Source organism: Artibeus jamaicensis, unplaced genomic scaffold (assembly GCF_021234435.1).
Source record: "Artibeus jamaicensis isolate MK-2021 breed Jamaican fruit bat unplaced genomic scaffold, CSHL_Jam_final contig_1998, whole genome shotgun sequence".
NCBI lineage: Eukaryota > Metazoa > Chordata > Mammalia > Chiroptera > Phyllostomidae > Artibeus > Artibeus jamaicensis.
The window spans coordinates 17,480,521-17,497,759 of NW_026521407.1; the positions used below are offsets into that span (position 1 = coordinate 17,480,521).

Here is a 17,239-nt window from a genome sequence, read left to right on the forward strand (position 1 = left end):
TCAGACTGAAAGTCTGACTGCAGACACTCTCGCATGTCCGCTTTACTGTTGATAACTGACTGCAGTCTGAGCCTTAATAACTAGAATGGAGTGGAAGAAACTTCAAAAGGTTGTATGATAAATGTTTTTGACAACGTGTCAGCTGAACATTAAACAGGATCTTTGTAAATCCTCTCATTCTAAGTGGTTTAAAGGAAAATTTTTAAACTTCTTGCATAAGTATTGGCTCTGGGCATCACAGTGTCCTAAGGTTAAAAAAAAGAGGGGTAGAAAAACCCCTTATGTGGCACACACAGATCCCATCCCTCCCAGAAAGCGGAGGCGCCGGAGCCGGCCTCCCCGCCGCCCCCCACCCAGACCTCAGGCATTCTCCCTGTCTTCACCAGGAACGCGCCAACTCCCACTGGAACGATTCCCTTTATAACCTGACGTGACCGCGTACACAGAATATGAAGATGCAGGTGAATGAAAGTAGCGGCAGCAGTACTCCCCAATGCCACTTTCCAGATTGTCTCATAATGAGAGTGCAGTCGGTCCTCACACGGATAAAATGAGGCCTAAAACTGGGCAGTACACAACAAACGTGCGTGTGTGTGTGTGTGTGTGTGTGTGTGTGTGTGTGTCTCACAGGAAAAAATAATGTGCAAAACGAGGGAGGTTTATTCCTGTGTGTTAGTTTCCTGAGGTGGCCATAAAAAAGGACCAGGGACTGGGGGTGCTTTGAAAACAACAAAGCTATTATCTCACAGTTCTGGAGGCTAGAGGTCCGAAATCAGGGTGTCAACAGGGCTGGGCCTCTGAAGACTCCAGAACAGGCATCCCTTGCCTCTTTAATCTTCCGCGTTTCCCAGCAGCCTTTGGTGCCCCTGGCCTACAGCCGCATTGCTCTCTTCCTCTGCCGCCGTGTCTCTTCTCTTCCTACAATATTCTCTTCTGTCATACTGGGTTATCACCCACTCAACTCTAGGGTGACCCATTGTAGCCAATTACATCTGCAATGTCCCTATTTCCTAAGAGGGTCTCATTCTGAGATACTAGAGGTTGGGGCTTCAACAGACCTTTCGAAGGATGTTATCAACCAACAGCCCTGTGCAATGCTCTTCTTTTTTGACACCACGCTCTAATGGGCAAGCCACCAGCATCATTATTACTATTGATTCTGTGACCCAAAGAAACTTATGTCTTCCTCTTGCTTTTTCATACATTTAAAACGTATGAGGTTAAAGACTACATATATATATAAATACCAAACCAAAATCATTTGGGGTCACTGGAGGCTTTCAAAGGAAGGTAGCATTAGCATAGGCTGAAGAATCCACTCTAGAAAAGACGAAGAAAAGAACAAAGGCCCACAGGGCAGCGCATCGCTGGGCCTTTCCGAGGCAGGCGTTCAGGCAGCCCACTCTCTGCTCTGGGGCCAAGCCGGCCTGGGCCCACGTCCTCCCTTCAGCACTTTCCAGCTGGGCAGCCCTGGGCAACCTGCAAGACCGTTGGCTGCTTCCTGGAAAGTGAGCTCTCTCTGTCTCAAGAGGGTTGTTGTGAGAGAAAGTGCAGTATTTAAAGCCCCTCTCTCAGTGCTTGACACATAAGAACTCCCATTTAAGATTCGAGTTAGTGTGTTGAGCACAGTAAGAAAGATTAGGAGAGACTCCGAGCTAGGTGGAGGGATTGTAACCTTCACGAGGTAAGAGGTGGTCAGACATGTATATTTCTGGAGATGGAGAATGAGATAAAAAATAGTCTTTGAGAGAAATTTGTCTTCAGTGGTGTGCAGAATGACACAACCGAAAAATTATGGAGTCCTGGCGTGCACAAATGAAGACCTCCTCCTAGGTAGGAGCCATTGCAGATAGAAATGGAAGGGGTTTGAGGAACTAACTGGGAGCACAGGCTGACAGAGGATGCGCAGCTCTGACTGTGAGAGTTAAACCCAGGTGGCTGAAAGAACGACTGTGCCACTGACCTGCAGGACAGCTGGGAGGAAAGCTGGCTGGGAGTGGAGGCGGGGGGGGGGGGGGTATCATGGATTTGGTCTTGGACTTGATAAGTTAGGACAGTGAGGCAGCTTTGTGCACACCTAGAGAGGCAGTGGGAGGTGCCCGATTAAAGGGTTTGGAAGACAATGTGTGGAGCAGAGCTTTAGGGGTCGCCAGTAAGAAGCCCTGGTGAGAACTAGCGCTTTGTGCCCATTGGGCAGGGAAACCTGGGTGTCACTGTGCAGTCAAACTCAGTGCTCTGACCCCGAACTCCTGACCTCACTGCCCCCAGACTGCTCCTTCGTCCACTGTTTCTTTTTCAGCCCCAGGCTCCAGTGGTCAGGCCGTCGGTATTACATCACTGTTGAATCTGTGTCACACAGAGACTTAATTGTTTTCTTTTCCTTTCCACGGGTTTTAATTCTTCTGTGTTCCCCGCTTTGGTTAATGAAAGCTCCCAGCCATCTCTCCTGGGAGCCTCAGAGGCGTTCTATAAAACTCTGACACCTGGCACCTTCACCCTGTTACCCAGCCCCACAGTCTGCCTCCTGGCTGGGCTGCCCGCTCCCTGAGGGTAAGCCCCAGGCACATCACTCTGCACCTCTTAGGTGCACCAGGCCCGGTCCCCTCTGATGCTGCAGTGGGCTCCCTGCAGTGGGCTCCCTGTAGTGACAGAGTAAATGCTAAGTCACATCCTCCCCTCATTCAGGCCACACAGGCTGTGAAATGGTGGGGTTTTTTTTTTTTTTTTTTTTCATTTTTTCAGCTCCCACTTACTTGAAATTTAATGTTTTGCCTCATTTTGTATTCCCGAGCTTTGGCAAAATGCTTGTGCCTGGCCTCTTCACAAACAACCATGAGGCATACAGGCGTGTTTTTCTGGGCCTGGCTTTCTAGCACACATCGAGAGAGAACAGGACCTCTCCCCCATTCTGTCGTTCTGTCCCATAGATTGTCCCACTCATCTCGCCAAGACTCTTCAGTAGCCTTCAGTGGGCCACCACTGTCTGCACTGCTACCTGAGTGTTCTTCCTGGATGGGCAGTCTGATTATCTCAGGCCTTTGGGGGCATCCCCGTTGCTACAGGATATGATCTGTAGTCCTCCTGGCCCACGAGGCCCTTCCTCGTAACCCCGGGCAGCCTTCTCTGGTTCCTTGTGCTCCGTCTGCTCGTCATTCCTTCTGTGCAGCCCACACTCCTTGCTGGTTCATGTGCTCATGCCTTTCCATCTGGGTGGAATCTCTGGGGACCCTCCCGCCCCCACAGACATTCTCCAGTCACACGTTGCCTGCTTGACAGAGTCTTCTCTCTCCAGCCCTTTGCTAGCACGTGTTCCTTTCCTCCTGTGTTCACGCTCGACACTTGTGAAGGCATCTCTTCAGCACTGTTTATGTGGCATTACAATCATTCCTTTATGAGTTTTCCATACCGGTTAGATTCAGTGCTTTTGCAGGGTAGTGATTGGTACAGTGCCTGGCACATGGTCTATGCCCAGATTATAGAAATACTTGTATTAATTTATGGAATTGATTTAATATATATACAAAGGAGATAGTGTTTAGTGAGAAGAGCAGAGGGGTAAGAACCTGTTTGGGAAATATCCATAATTAAAAGCAAAGAGGAAGAGGGGAAGCAGGAAGTCCATGGGAGTAGGAAGAGGACACCAAGATTCTGTGGTGTCAAAGGACAACATTTCTGCAAGGAGAGAGAGGGTTCTAACAGTGCTCAGTGTGACTGAGAGGTCAAGGAGGCTGAGGATGTGGGAAAGGCAAGTGGATTGTCAATAAAAGGTTCATTGCTGACCTCACAGAGAGCTAGTTTAGTACAGCATAGGAGACCAAACTCAAGTTCCAGATGAGGAAGAAGTTGGGACAGGGGAGAAGGCTGGGTAACGGAGGAAGACGCCGAGGAATGTGGCCGTCTTCCAAGAAAGGCATGTCAGTGTGCAAGGGACCATAGGGTGTCCCATACAATGCAGGGAAAGCAGGAGTCCGGTTCCTAGCCAGGCAGCCGGGGAGAGACAAGCGTGCCAGTTTAGAGGGGCTCAGCAGAAAGGGGGAGGCCAACGGTCATGGCCAGCCCCTAGAATTTGAGGACACCAACAGAGGCATTATCTTGAGAAAACAAGAAGGGACATCCCTTCTGGCATTTGAGGGAGCAGACTGGGTAAAACTCAGATATTTGTATCCAGGGCACAGTGAGTGGAAATGTAGTTATGTAGCTTGAGGGGGGAAAAAGAAATCTGGAGAAATTTCAGTGGGAATATCCCAACTGTTTTAAATAAAAGGCAACTTGACCTTTATATAATTGATTAACATTACCAGCAAATACTCTTGTCATAATGCCAAGACTTTACTAAGTGTTTTGGACATCACTTTTAAAATATTGAGGGTGGGGGGCTGTTGTTACCCCTTTTGCAGTTCATTGTCTGAAATGAGGAAAAAGATAAATTCATAATACAAACAGGTATGTAAAGATACAATCAGACGTGGACCTAATGACCCCCGAGAAATGTGAGTTTTCTGCGATCTAGATTTGAACTGTTCCCTGAAAAAAAGGAGTTTTGACTTTAGTTTTAGCAGAGGAGAAATTCGCCGTTAGTTGGAGGGAGGTCGGAGCGGTGCTGCAGGTGCACAGCATCACACGTGTGAGTGATCAGCCAGGTAAGAGAATCAAAGGTTAGATGAATGACTTATGGGCGCCCCCTCGTCCCTGGGCTCGCACAGGAGGGGAGCGGCCTGTGGGGCTCCAGCCGTTTGCACTCTGTTCCTCGGACACCAAGCTCACTGGTAGGCAGTTTGCACACTGGCCAAAGGAGAAAATTCTTCTGTGATCCCCAAAATCCTAGCTGCAGTTCTTGAACTTGATCCTAGATTTCTACCTCCCGAGATAAGAACTTGTTCACAAGTAAAGCTGTCTGGGCGACTGAGGGCGAAGATGGGCTTTGAACTTGCCGAGAGCAGCAGCCTGGCTACTTTAAGAGGAGATGTGGGAAATGTCAGGATGGGCCTCCGAGGGACAGGAAAGCATTAACGAGGTGCATCAGGAGATTCCAGTTTCCTTAGATCATCAAAGTCTTAGAATAACATGACTGCTTTTCCTGGAACCTCTGTTAAGACCAGGAAACACTAACTTTTTAAGAAGTGCATTTGTAGGACTCTAGAAGGAAGTTATACAGGAATTTGAAAGGACTGAAAATAGGCAAGAGAGAGAGAGAGAGAGAACAAGTGAAAACTTCCGTATCCTTTGTTCAAAACACAACTCTTGGTGGGGTTTTTTTTTATATTGGCCACAGGATTTTTGTCTTTTCCCTCCAATCAGTAGTCTGATCAGAACTAGAGCAATAGCCCCTATCAAAGTTCACTTTCTCATACACATAACTCGCTGCAACTATAGAGTTTCCACCTGAAAGGAATTCTGCTTCATGTGAAGAGTAACATGTGTACTGGGTTAACACCGCCAGAGAACCCTTTTTCTTCACGCCACTTACCACAGGACACTGAGTTATGAGGATTAAAAAAAGGTGCCTGCTTAGAATGTGAGAAAAATTAAACCCCTAAATGTGAGCCACAAAGTAAAAAAAAGCACACCGTTGTGTCTTGAACACGCCAGTGGCCTCTGCAGCGACCGTGGTCCCGGTCTTCTTTAGGTCTGTATACGACCCGGGTCTCCATTACTGTAGAGTAGCTAGGAAGACTGTTCTCTGGTTTGCTGTTCATCCTGGGAAGGTCTCAGTGAAGAAATCCCTTTAAAAGAAATCTTGACTGCCATTTCAGCTGAAGAAGACTTGTTACTTTTGTCAGTAGATTTAGCCTGTTTAAAAAAAAAAACGAACAGGAGCGGGAGTGGCCTCTGTGAGTAGCCAGCGAGCTGCCCCCCTTCGAAAGCGCCGGTCTGTGCCCCGCTGCGTCATCCTCCTCCTCCTCCTCCTCGGCCCCAGAGTCACAGCCCCGCCTCTGGGGACAGGCCTTGGTCTTCCTGCCCTGCCCCAGTTGTTTAAGAGGGAGAAAGAAAACTAAGTCCACAAACCTGGCATAAAAACAGTGAGTTTATTGCTTTTACTTCATTTTCCCTTAACTTTCACTTAGCAGTAATAGAAAAAAATTGCTGTTTTCATGTCATTTTCCTTGTCAAAGGAAACCTACTTATCAGCAAATATTGTCAGCATCATTTGTAAACTGGCTTGAAATAACGCTACTCGGTGTGGGAATTATTAAGGCAATTAAGGTTTAAATGAGTGTTGGCCTTACTCCCCCTCTGTAATTAGTGTCTCTTCACTGTTGTCACAGATCAAATGGCATTTCTCTGGAATGACTAAACCAGTCGGTGGAGGGTGGTCCTTATCAAAATTTTATAACCTTAACAGATATTTTTGACCCAACTTTTTAAGCCGCATCACATGTTTTAAATGGAAAACGGACCATCACCATTAAAAAAATAAATCCGGAATTTTACTGTATGTAAATTATATCTCAATGAAGATATAACTAAGCCTCCCCTTTCCAGCAGTCTTCTCCTTGGGTCAAACTGTGGACACTCCACTCCTTGTTTCCTCCACGTTCCATCCAAAATACACTTGGGGAAACCCTTCTATATCCCTCCTACCCACTGAATGATGAACGAATCGTCTGTTTTCTCTGAAAATAGTAAACTCAAACCTCATGAAAGGAAGGATATGGTGTTCTCATGGTGGGGTTTTTTTTCTTAAGTAAGAAAAGCTTTAAATTTTTTTGCTTTTTATTATGGAAACTTTCAAACATACACAAAACCAGGGAGAATAGTCTCAGAACCCCCATCTACCCCTCACCCAGCTTCTCCAGTTTGCAAGTTTGCCGGGCTGACTTCTTGGCAGCCAGCATCTTGGACGCAAAGACCTCTTTTTTTTCCTTGTAAAAGTCCTCAGCTGGGCAGGCCTTGCTGCTAACAAAAGCCTCTGCATCGCATCCAGCAGAAGCGCATCTGCTTCCTCGTTTCATGATCCTGGGATGGCTGCAAGGATCCCGGTTTTATGTATGCAGAGGGTAAAACTGAACTCACAACCATTTTTGCTTACATGCGCTTTAACCTCGTCCCTTTAAATAAAAGAACACTACACCCTTGGAGGCCCCCACTCCTCAGAGAACATGTGGAACCGTGTTCCACCTGACCAACCAAATGAGAGAATCTGTGTAGCCTTTGCCCCTTGACATACGGCAGGCCCAGAAAAATGTGCCCAAAGGCTTTGTGAGGCCAGACATGATCATTGACCAAGACTTGGCATCACAAAATGAGGCAGATCGTAAGTGTAAAAGATTAAGTTTCACATCAAGGAGAACTGGTCGGAACCCTTGTGTGGGGCACGATTCTACAGTCCAGTCAATGGAAGTGTGGGAGCCAGCGCGACCCTGAAGTTCACTCTACTGACATTGGGGAGCAGGTGGTTCAGGAGACGGGGGACTTGCGCACTCTTGATTCTGTGCTGATTTTCAAGTGGATTTGTCCAAATTTCTCACAACCAAGGTTTTGATGAAAACGGGAAAGTTTAGAGTTTGAAAATCTATCCCGGGTAAGAAGCTGTAGTACAGATATTCTGGGTTATGGGCTGAAAACAAATCAGTGTGCTCAGACAGCCCGTGGGAAAGGGTAATAAGGTCACTGCCAAAATAGACGCCCACTCCCCACGCCTCCGCCCCCGGCCACAACACTGGCTGAGAACTTGGCCAAAAGCAAGGTCAGAACGACCCTGCTGTACTAAAACGCGAACTTCGAAAGCCTCTCTGTCATATGCTCAGAACTGGGAACATTTTGATTACATCCTTTTTTTATCATATGACACAGTATTTCCCCCTTCCAATGATGTTTCCCTTTATTAAGTAACCCTTTAACCACTTTATAATTCAAACAAACCTTTATTTCATTCAGTCTTTATTCAAAGGCATGTATAAATGCCTCACTTCCTGTTTGTTTAATGGAGTAAGAGCTAGGAAGGAGACCAGTTTTTAATAAGACTATACACATAATTGCCTAGTGCGTGGTTTTTCAGGTTGAGTGGCTCATTTGAATCATGTTTATACATTCAATAGCAATAGTGTTGGCTACAATACACATATTTTCCCCAAATCAACAGAAAAGCTCTAGTACCATCCCAGGTGCCATTCATGGGTCCATTAGCTACAAGGCCTTCTCCTCACTTTAATTCGTCTAAGTATTTTCATATCTTACACAAACAAATCAAATTGTCCTTATTCCTTTTCAAGAGTGTGGCACACCCTCACTGTTCTCACAAAGCGTATTATGCCACTTACATTTTTCTTTTGGAAAGTGTCACTCTGCTCCTGTGTGGAGCACGGGGCACAGCCCAGCTCCCTACAGCCAACTGAGTTCCATCACCCTGCAAGGCCCGGTTAATTGGGAGAAAGAGCTGCCTCTTCAGTAGTGATGCAAGCCAACACAGCAGAACTCAGAGATGAGGAATGGTATAATTTTGCAGAATAAACGTTTAACTGTTCCAGGGCCCCCCCCCCAATGTTAGACATTCTGTTCTTTAATTATGTTGTTTTTTTCTCAGGAACAAGCTAAAAGTTGTGATATTTTGTGTGTCAGATTTGAAGGTTATTGAATAAAGAAGCCACAACTTGAAAGGAAGTTTCTGCTTATACTCATTGAGTAATTGGGGTCATTTTCACATAGTCCTTCTGTGGAATTCCAAGGTTGGGGCTCGAATAGCCTAATAATTTTTTAGACTATGAGACCAGGAACAGCTGCCTGTATAAACTGTCATTTCCTTTCTATTTAGTACATTTTAACTTTTTAAGAAGTAGAATATTATTTGGTTTCTCTCCAATTTTTTAAAACAGATTTTTAAGTAGATAATAAAAGTAATTTCTAGACATCCTGCTTTTTCTGATTAACCTTAGAAAGATCACATTTTACATCTTTAAACTGAGCAAATTTGAAAAGTGGTACCTTTTTTAAAAGCAAATGTAATTTCACTTCTATTTTGATAATACTGATAAAAAAAACATGGTAGATTTAATAGTGCAGAGAACGGATAAGCTCTGATTCTGTTGCCTGTCATCTTGGGAACTCTGTTAGCTAGAGTCCTGTGACACTTGCTTCCCCCTGGCCACTTCCTGCCCCTCTGAGTTCTCACCAGTCCCCTTGGCTGCTTCTCCCTGCCTGCTCTTAAGTGTGGGTATCGCCCAAATGGCAGGTGTTAGAACCTTTTCTCTTGTACTTCCTTCCCTGAAGAAGCGTCCCAATCTGCATCTGTCCTCTTGGAGATCCCAGATGCTCAAATGGACCTAGAATCCCAGAAAAGGTTAAGAACTGCTGTCTATATCTACATGTAGAAAAGACTGTCATTGCACCGAAAGAATTTTTAAAGGACACCTAGACATTTTGTCTGAGCTCCACACTCTTACCCTTTGGTACCCAGCATCCGCATGGAGGTGCCATAGGCATCCAAACCTAAGTAGCCCAGGCTGAGCTCCACATCTTCTCCCCACCCCGAGCTGCCTCTCCCTTAACCGTCCCCACCTGCATGCTCCTACCTGCTCAAGCCAAAATCATTGTGGTCTTTTCTTTTTTCATGCTCTGCATCCACACCTTTCTCCTGCCTCCCTGCTTCCACCCTTATCCCTCTTCAGTATGTTCTCCATAGCAACCAAAGCAACATCTTCCACCACCCTCCCTCAGCTTCCCACCTACCGCTAACTAAAATCGAAAGTTCTTACCTGCCCCCAAAGCTTCATGTGACCTGTTGTGACTTGACCCTTGTTACATCCCTGACATTGTTGCTCCCTTGTGTCTGCTCTCCACCCTGGCCTTGCAGTTTCGTCCCACATGCTGCCACAGGTCCTTGCACACACAGTGTCCCTGTGTGGAAGGTTCTTCCTGCAGACATCTGTGTGGCTTGCTCTCTCCTTCCTCAGGTCTTTACTCAGTTAGGCCTTCTTGGGCCTTCCGTTTAGCATTGCAGTGTCCCTCCCCCATCTTGCTCCAGAATATCCTCCTTTCTGGCTTTTTGGGGTTTTTTTACTTTTTGCTTACTGTCTTCCCCCTAATATAGTATCACTTCACGAGAGCAGGGCATTTTTCTGTCTGTTTTCTTTCTTTCACTGCTCTTTCTAACCATAACAGGTTCTTGATGTATAGCAGAAACCCAGTAGTCTTGATTGAATGAACTCTATTTTGAGAGTTTGGCATCTTTGTAGTTGCCATCCCATGTGTTCGGCTCACCGTGAACTTCTAGGTATTATATCTATTGTAGTTATTTATATCAGGTTGTTTGAATGGATTCTGTTTCTTTTCTGGTTCACCTCTTTACTTAAATGGTAACTGATGCAATGATAATTGTTAATCATTGTGGTTTGTAACTTACCCATATTAACCTGAATTCTATTTCCCACAGCTACTTGGCAGCTGAAAGAGTTCATCTCTGTCCACTTCTTAGAGGTTCCTCAAATTCTACACCACTCTCAATGACTTAGTAGAGAAATTCCTTTAAAGTTACTATAATTACTCAAATTAATAATTTTGAAAAATGTCACAATGGTCCAATATTACAATTCCTAGTCACACTTTTGGGGGAGTAAGTATACCTTGCAGGTATACTAATAGAGCTATTTTAATTAGCAACAGCTTTAGGCTTTATGGAATGCTTGTGGTTCTATGCCACGAATGTAAGAGGTGTTTTTATAAAATAAATTTATACCTGCTAATGTGTCTGTTGTATCAGTTTGGAATTATTTATACTAGTTATTCCTAAAGTATAAAACATCTGGGCCTGACTTCAAAATCCAGTTTTGTTTGCCTGATCTCTTTGGAACAACAGTAATAAGCTAGAGATCTGAGGCCTTTTTAATGCCAGTTCAGGTGATAAAACTTTTTTTCAAGGATGCTAATTGTTAATGTCAATGTGTTTATCATACGCTATTTCAGGCTCTGCAAGATGAACTGGAAAACCGCTCTAACCAAGTGCGATGTGCAGAGAAGAAGCTGCAGCACAAGGAGCTGGAGGCACAGGAGCAGGTACTGTGCCCTGTCCAGCGTGGCTGGCTGGTCTGTGTCCTTCCTCCCTGCCCGGGAGCTTGTGTGTTTCCTGTTTGCACCGGGATGCTTTGGCTGCACGTGACAGAATGCTCCCCCCCTGGTTGGCATAAACAGCAAAGAGATTTATTTCCTCACAAAACCTGAAGTCTGTAGGTAGGGCAGGCTCTGCACAGAAAGCCTTGAGGTGCCGGTTGGCTTGTAAGACATTTGTGTGGCTCTTCCCTGTGTCAGCTTCATCCTAAAAGCAATTCCAAGGCGTCCCATGCAGATCTAACCATATCCAGAGGCAGAAAGGGACTGCCTGCTTCTAGGGAGCCCTTCTGAAGAGTAAGGGGACCTTTCCCAACAACCCCCACGTAACACACACACACACACACACCCCACTCTCTTCACATCATTGGCCAGAACAGGTCACATGCTCAGCCTGGCATGTCTGATCCCTGGCGAGAGGACTGAGGGTACTGAAACCCAGCACAGACCAATCAGGTCCACCTGCCGGTAGTGGAGGTGGGAGAGGAAGGGTAACCTGGGCAAGGATGAGGGGAAGTGGAGGTTGGGTATGCAGCCCACAGTGTCTGTCACGTCCTCGTCTTACAGTAGATGGACACCATTGTACTTAGAGACGGAAACCATATTCTTGTCAATTCTAATTTTCTTTTCCTTTTCTCCATTATGTTAATAAAATAACTTTAATATAATGAGAATAATATGGCTATGACAATGGCTCATGAACTATTTCATTTTCAAATGGCAGGTTTATTTTTATTTAATTCTTCTGGTTATAGTGAATTGTTCTTTGTGGCAATTTTGATAATTTAAACCAAAGTCAACATTTCAATAAAGATCACGAGTCTCAGTGAAGCCTTTGATAAATGCATTGTCCCCAGCTACTGGGCACAGCATTGTGAACATTCTTCTAAGCGCCCCCGATGCCTGTGCACGGAAGCTGCCACAGGTTCTGGGAAGCGTTTTCACATCGTCACCTAGTAAAGTCGGTACCGGACATTGGGTGAGGTCATTTTGACCTTGTGGGAAGAGTCAGCATGGAAGTAAGGCCCCAGGGAAACCTGCCATCTCTGGGGATGTTTGAAAACAAGACCCTGTGGTGGGGGGTTGCCCAAAAGGGTGGACGTAAGCCCCTAAGAGATGCTGAGTATCGGTACTTACAGAACTGATGAACTCTCATCATTTCTTCCTACTCATTGATATGTACCCAGCATGATCAGATGTGTCATAAATATATCATGTATATAGGATGTGCATAAATATGCATTTACACGTACTATAACGGGGCCTGTGTCATACCGTTGATAATAGGGTCACAAAATACAATAATACTAGAATGACAAAATGCTAACTACACCTTATCAAAGGCCTACAACATAACAGATACTATACAAGAACTGTTACATGCACTAGTTCATTTATCCAGATGACAACCACGTAAAGCCAGCATTATTGTCCCCGTGCCACCAAGAGGTTGAGTAGCTCATCCAGGTCACAGAACTAGTAAATAGTACAGGTGGAGGCAAACCCAAGTTTATCTGAAGTCCAGACCTCTGCTCCTTCTATGACACTTCTTAAGTTACATTCCTAGTGCATAAAAAAGCTGCCTAGCAGTGACAGGGAAGCACATTCATTGGGGGTGGCAGGGAAACAAACACAGACACCTGCCACAGCGGCACCGACCCTCCGCGGCAGGGAGCCAAGGAGGTCCCAGCAGGGCAGACACGGCCACAGGTACAAGCGCTGTCTTAGATGGCAGTGTGCTGTCGAATGTGCAGGGCGCGGGTTTCACTGTCACTGAGGGTCAGCCGGGCTCGTCTGTCCCGGACACTCGTGACTAAAGAAGACAGCTTCTTAAAGGCAGGAAACGGTGCTCCCCAGAGGACCGGGCTTCTCCAGTGTGTGATAAAATATGACTTAAGGTAAAACTTTGTTGACATCACTCTAATTCATGGCAAAACTTCACACAGAAAATTCCATGATATGTTGAGAATAGGGAAATTAAAAAATCCCAAATAAACAATGGGGAAGGATTCAAGAGTCACTTCCGTCTTTTTTTATTGACTTCTTTTTGATCATCAAAGTTGCTTTCATCTTTGTGGTGACAATAGCTTTTTAGACTATTTCTTACACTAATTCCTGATATCTCCTATTAGGCTACAAGTTTACCAAAGAAATGTAGGGAAATGCCCAATGGGTAAAGATGAATATTTCATAATCTTTGCAACTATGAAATGTTGGGCTCTTTCCACAAGATTCTAGAGTATAATTAGAAAAAAATGCTACTGTTTCAACAAAACTAAAGAGCAGATAACAGGCATTTGATAAATACTACTCATCTATATTTAATTACACTTTTATTTTTAACCTAAGTTTGACCTATGCCTCCCCTTCAATGTGTAACGCTAGTAGAAGCAGTCAAAAATAATTAGAAGTATTGTCCTGTGCATTTTGGGGGGCCGGCTTCCATATGAGCTTACTTAGGGTATTTAAAATCTTGAAGCTGTTGTGTATGAGTTTCCTTTTTGCATCTGTCAAAGCGACTACGGTAGCAGTCACTGACTGACATCAGCCCGTCAAGCCACCGAAATGCATGCAGGTCAGCTTCCCACAACTTTCCTTTCTTTCCAACCGAGTATTATTATCCTGATACTAGTTGCATAAAGAGTCAAAATTGAAACTGGCAGAATTACAAAGAACAATTTCCTGGGCTTCCTTTTTTAACTTGCTTTAAAAAAAAAGCTTAAACTGTTTCTGTTTTTCATTTAAGAAAAATTCCTATGTTTTGATTCTATAAAAACAAAAAATGAATGAGGCATTTTAAAAGTTGTGTTTTTAATTAAAAACAAAAAGCTGCTTCTCATCAGGTCTTGATGGGTGGTATCCTCGCTGCCCACCCCTTGCCTCGCTGCCGTCAGCCCTCCTCCCTCCTCGCCCTTGGCAGGTCAGTCAGCACCGCACCCTGAGGAGGCTTGCTCATCGTAGTTACAAAGGGTTAATATGCTTCTCATGCAGGTTCAAGATAACCCAAATAAAATTAGAAAACACTAATTTCCCATCTAAGTCAGCCTTATGGAAGCACGATCTTTCCTGTAGTAAAGTAATTAAAAACCATCGTTAATTTTATCCATAACAGGAGTTAATAATATCTACTTCCAGATAAGATCTGAGCAGGAATCCCATAATTGCAGCAAACAAGAGGGGATCCGAGCTCCGACCAAGCTTCCTCATTGTGCAAGTAAACTGAGTCATCGGGCAGGGATGTGGCTTTCCCAACCCAGCAGGAACACATCCAGGGCAGGGCCGCCCCTACCTACGTGGTATGTGGGCTGCTAGCTCCCAGGATATTGTATTTTCCATCATGGTGAACACCATGTAAAATGGCTATATGTTGTGTATCATTCAGTTTCAAAGGATGTGTAAAACTAAATCTCGTTTTCTGGAGCAATCAATGTTTCATTATTCACAATGAGACTAAGTGATTTGCTAACCCTAACCAAGATAATTTAGTCTGCTAAATTATAGAAGAGACAGAGAAGAAAAGAAATCGTCTAAAAATTCACTTGGTATTCTTACCATTGTACAAAGTATACATTTGTCACAAAGGCACTAAACAATGTCAGATTTTAACCTAATATAATGTATATAATGGTATACATGTAACCGAAGCCCTGGTTAGAACTAGGTATCTTACATTTTGAAAGTATTAAGGTTTCCAGATTATTTTAGATAAGTTAGAAAAAACAATAAGTCATAGATCTCCTAACAAGTAAAATACAATGCTGTGCATTTCTCAGCAGGGTCGTACTGTTCACTTGACTTTTGATGGGCATATTGTACTAGAAGAAACAAGGATGAGTGGGTTGGAGAGGAGTTTATAGTCTACTAGAGCAGAGGAGACATTTATAAAATGTAGACTCCACACATGGAATTTGAGAGAGGTTCTTGATCCTCTAAATGACTTAGAGGCTCAGAATTGCAAGATGAGGACAGAACACAGCACTGGTGCTGCCCTCCATCCTCCCTGACCCCCGTGAGGAAGGGAGGAGGGGATCTTTAGCTGGCCAAAGGTCCCACTGCGCGAACAGGGCTTGGAGCTTGTGGACACACAGTTGCTTTGAGAGCCTGTGGCCCTTGAGGGAACTGGTCCTACAGGGCAGTCAGCGCAGGGCCAGCACCTCTGCCAGCCTTCTCAGGGACCACCTGGGCTCCCACCTTCTCTTGCTGCCCAGGGCCACTCCAGAGGGCCTCTCTGGCCTTCTGGCCAGTGTTTTTTAGCAGCCCACAGCTTTGATTGCACATCTTCTATGGTGTGTCCAGGTGTTAATGGTCTGGACTGTGCAGGTACAGGTAACCCATGAATTGTCCTAAAATATATAGTGAAAAGGACTCACAGTCAAGATGGAGGCATAGGAAAACATGCTTCACCTCCTTGCACAGCTACAGGAAAAGTTACAACTAGACTACAAAACAAATATCACCCAGAACCATGAGAAAATCAAGCTCTAGGGGAGTCCAACAACCAAGGATTTAAAGAAGCCCCACATTCATCTAGACAGGTCGGAGGGGCGGAGATGCAGAGAGAGGTTGAGAGGCATGAAGCTGAGGAGTGGTGTGGAGAAGTGGCAGAATGGGTGGGTTCCACATTCATGTGTGGTGGATAAAAATAAGAAGGGATACTTCAGGAGAGAGTGACCCCAGCCTCAAACCAGACCACCAAGCAGCCCAGACTTCCAAAGCCAGGAAGATAAATCCCCATAACTTCTGGCTGTAAAATCTGTTGGAGGTTAGGACAGTGGAAGAAACTGCCAGATTCTCAGGAGACTCCTCTTAAAGGGCCTACATGGACTTAGGACTTGCACAGACCCACCCCCTCTATATTCAGCACCAGGGCAACAACTGGAGAGGCACAAGTGGCATACAGGTAGAAAGTGAAATGACTGGAGAAAGGGTGAGTGCCAGGAGACAGCTTCCCCCAGGCAAACCTCCAGAAAGGGAGCAGCAGCATTTTCCCCTCTCTGAGCCCTCCCCCCAGCATAGAGCCACGAAGTGGTAAAGTGGGTTGCCCCGCAAAGCCTCCACCCCACACAAGGTCTGTTCTTCTACAACAGGCCACTCTACTAAGACAGGGAGTAAAAGCAGCTCTACCTAGTACACAGAAACAAACACAGGGAGGCTGCCAAATTGAGGAGACAAAGAAATATGGCCCAAATGAAAGAACAGAACAAAACTCCAGAAAAAGAGTTAAACAAAAATGAGATAAGCAATCTATCAGATGCAGAGTTCAAAACACTGGTTATCAGGGTGCTCAGAGAACTCACTGAGTATGGCAACAGCATAAAAAAGACTCGGGCACAAATGAAATTTACATTAAGTGAAATAAGAAAAACCTACAAGGAACCAGCAGTGGCGAGGATGGAGCCAAGAATCAAATCAATGACTTGGAACATAAGGAAGAAAAGAGCATTCAAACAGAATAACAAGAAGAAAAAAGAGTTTTAAAAATAAGGATAAACTAAACCTCTGGGGCATCTCCAAATGTACAACATCCAAATCATGGGGATGGCAGAAGGAGAAGAGGAAGAACAAGAAATTTAAAACTTATTTGGACAAATAATGAAAGAAAACTTCCCTAATTTGCTGAAGGAAAATAGACATACAAGTCCAGGAAGCACAGAGAGTCCCAAACAAGTTGGACCCAAAGAGGACCACACCAAGACACATCATAATTAAAATACCAAAGGTTAAAGATCAAGAGAGAATCCTTAAAGCAGCAAGAGAAAAGCAGAGAGTTACCTACAAAGGAGTTCCTGTAAGATTGTCAGCTGATTTCTCAAAAAGAAACTTTGCAGGCAATAAGGGACTGGGAAGAAGTATTCAAAGTCATGAAAAGCAAGGACCCACTACTTAGATTACTCTATTCAGCAAAACTATCCTTTACAATGGAAGGGTAAATAAAATGCTTCCCAGACAAGTTAAAGCTAAAGGAGTTCCTCATCACCAAGCCATTATTACATGAAATGTTAAAGGGACTCACTTAAGAAAAGATCAAAACTATGAACGTGAAAGTGGCAACAAATTCACAGCTATCAACAACTGAATCTAAAAAAACAAACTAAGCAAACAGCCAGAACAGGAACAGAATTACAAATATGGAGATCATTTGGAGGGTTATCAGCTGGGAGAGGGAAGAGGGAGAATAGGGGGAAAGTTACAGGGACTA

The 17,239-nt window shown here is 44.7% G+C and overlaps 1 protein-coding gene across 2 annotated transcripts in view; it reads left to right on the forward strand.

The window, feature by feature from the left end:
- The window catches only part of CEP112 (centrosomal protein 112), a 336,669-nt gene that overhangs the window by 283,454 nt on the left and 35,976 nt on the right, over positions 1-17,239 (forward strand). For both annotated transcript variants that reach the window (XM_037128107.2, XM_053657443.1), the window contains exon 24: positions 10,900-10,989. In XM_037128107.2, the coding sequence (XP_036984002.2) occupies positions 10,900-10,989 (90 nt within the window). The remainder of the gene's footprint in view (positions 1-10,899; positions 10,990-17,239) is intronic.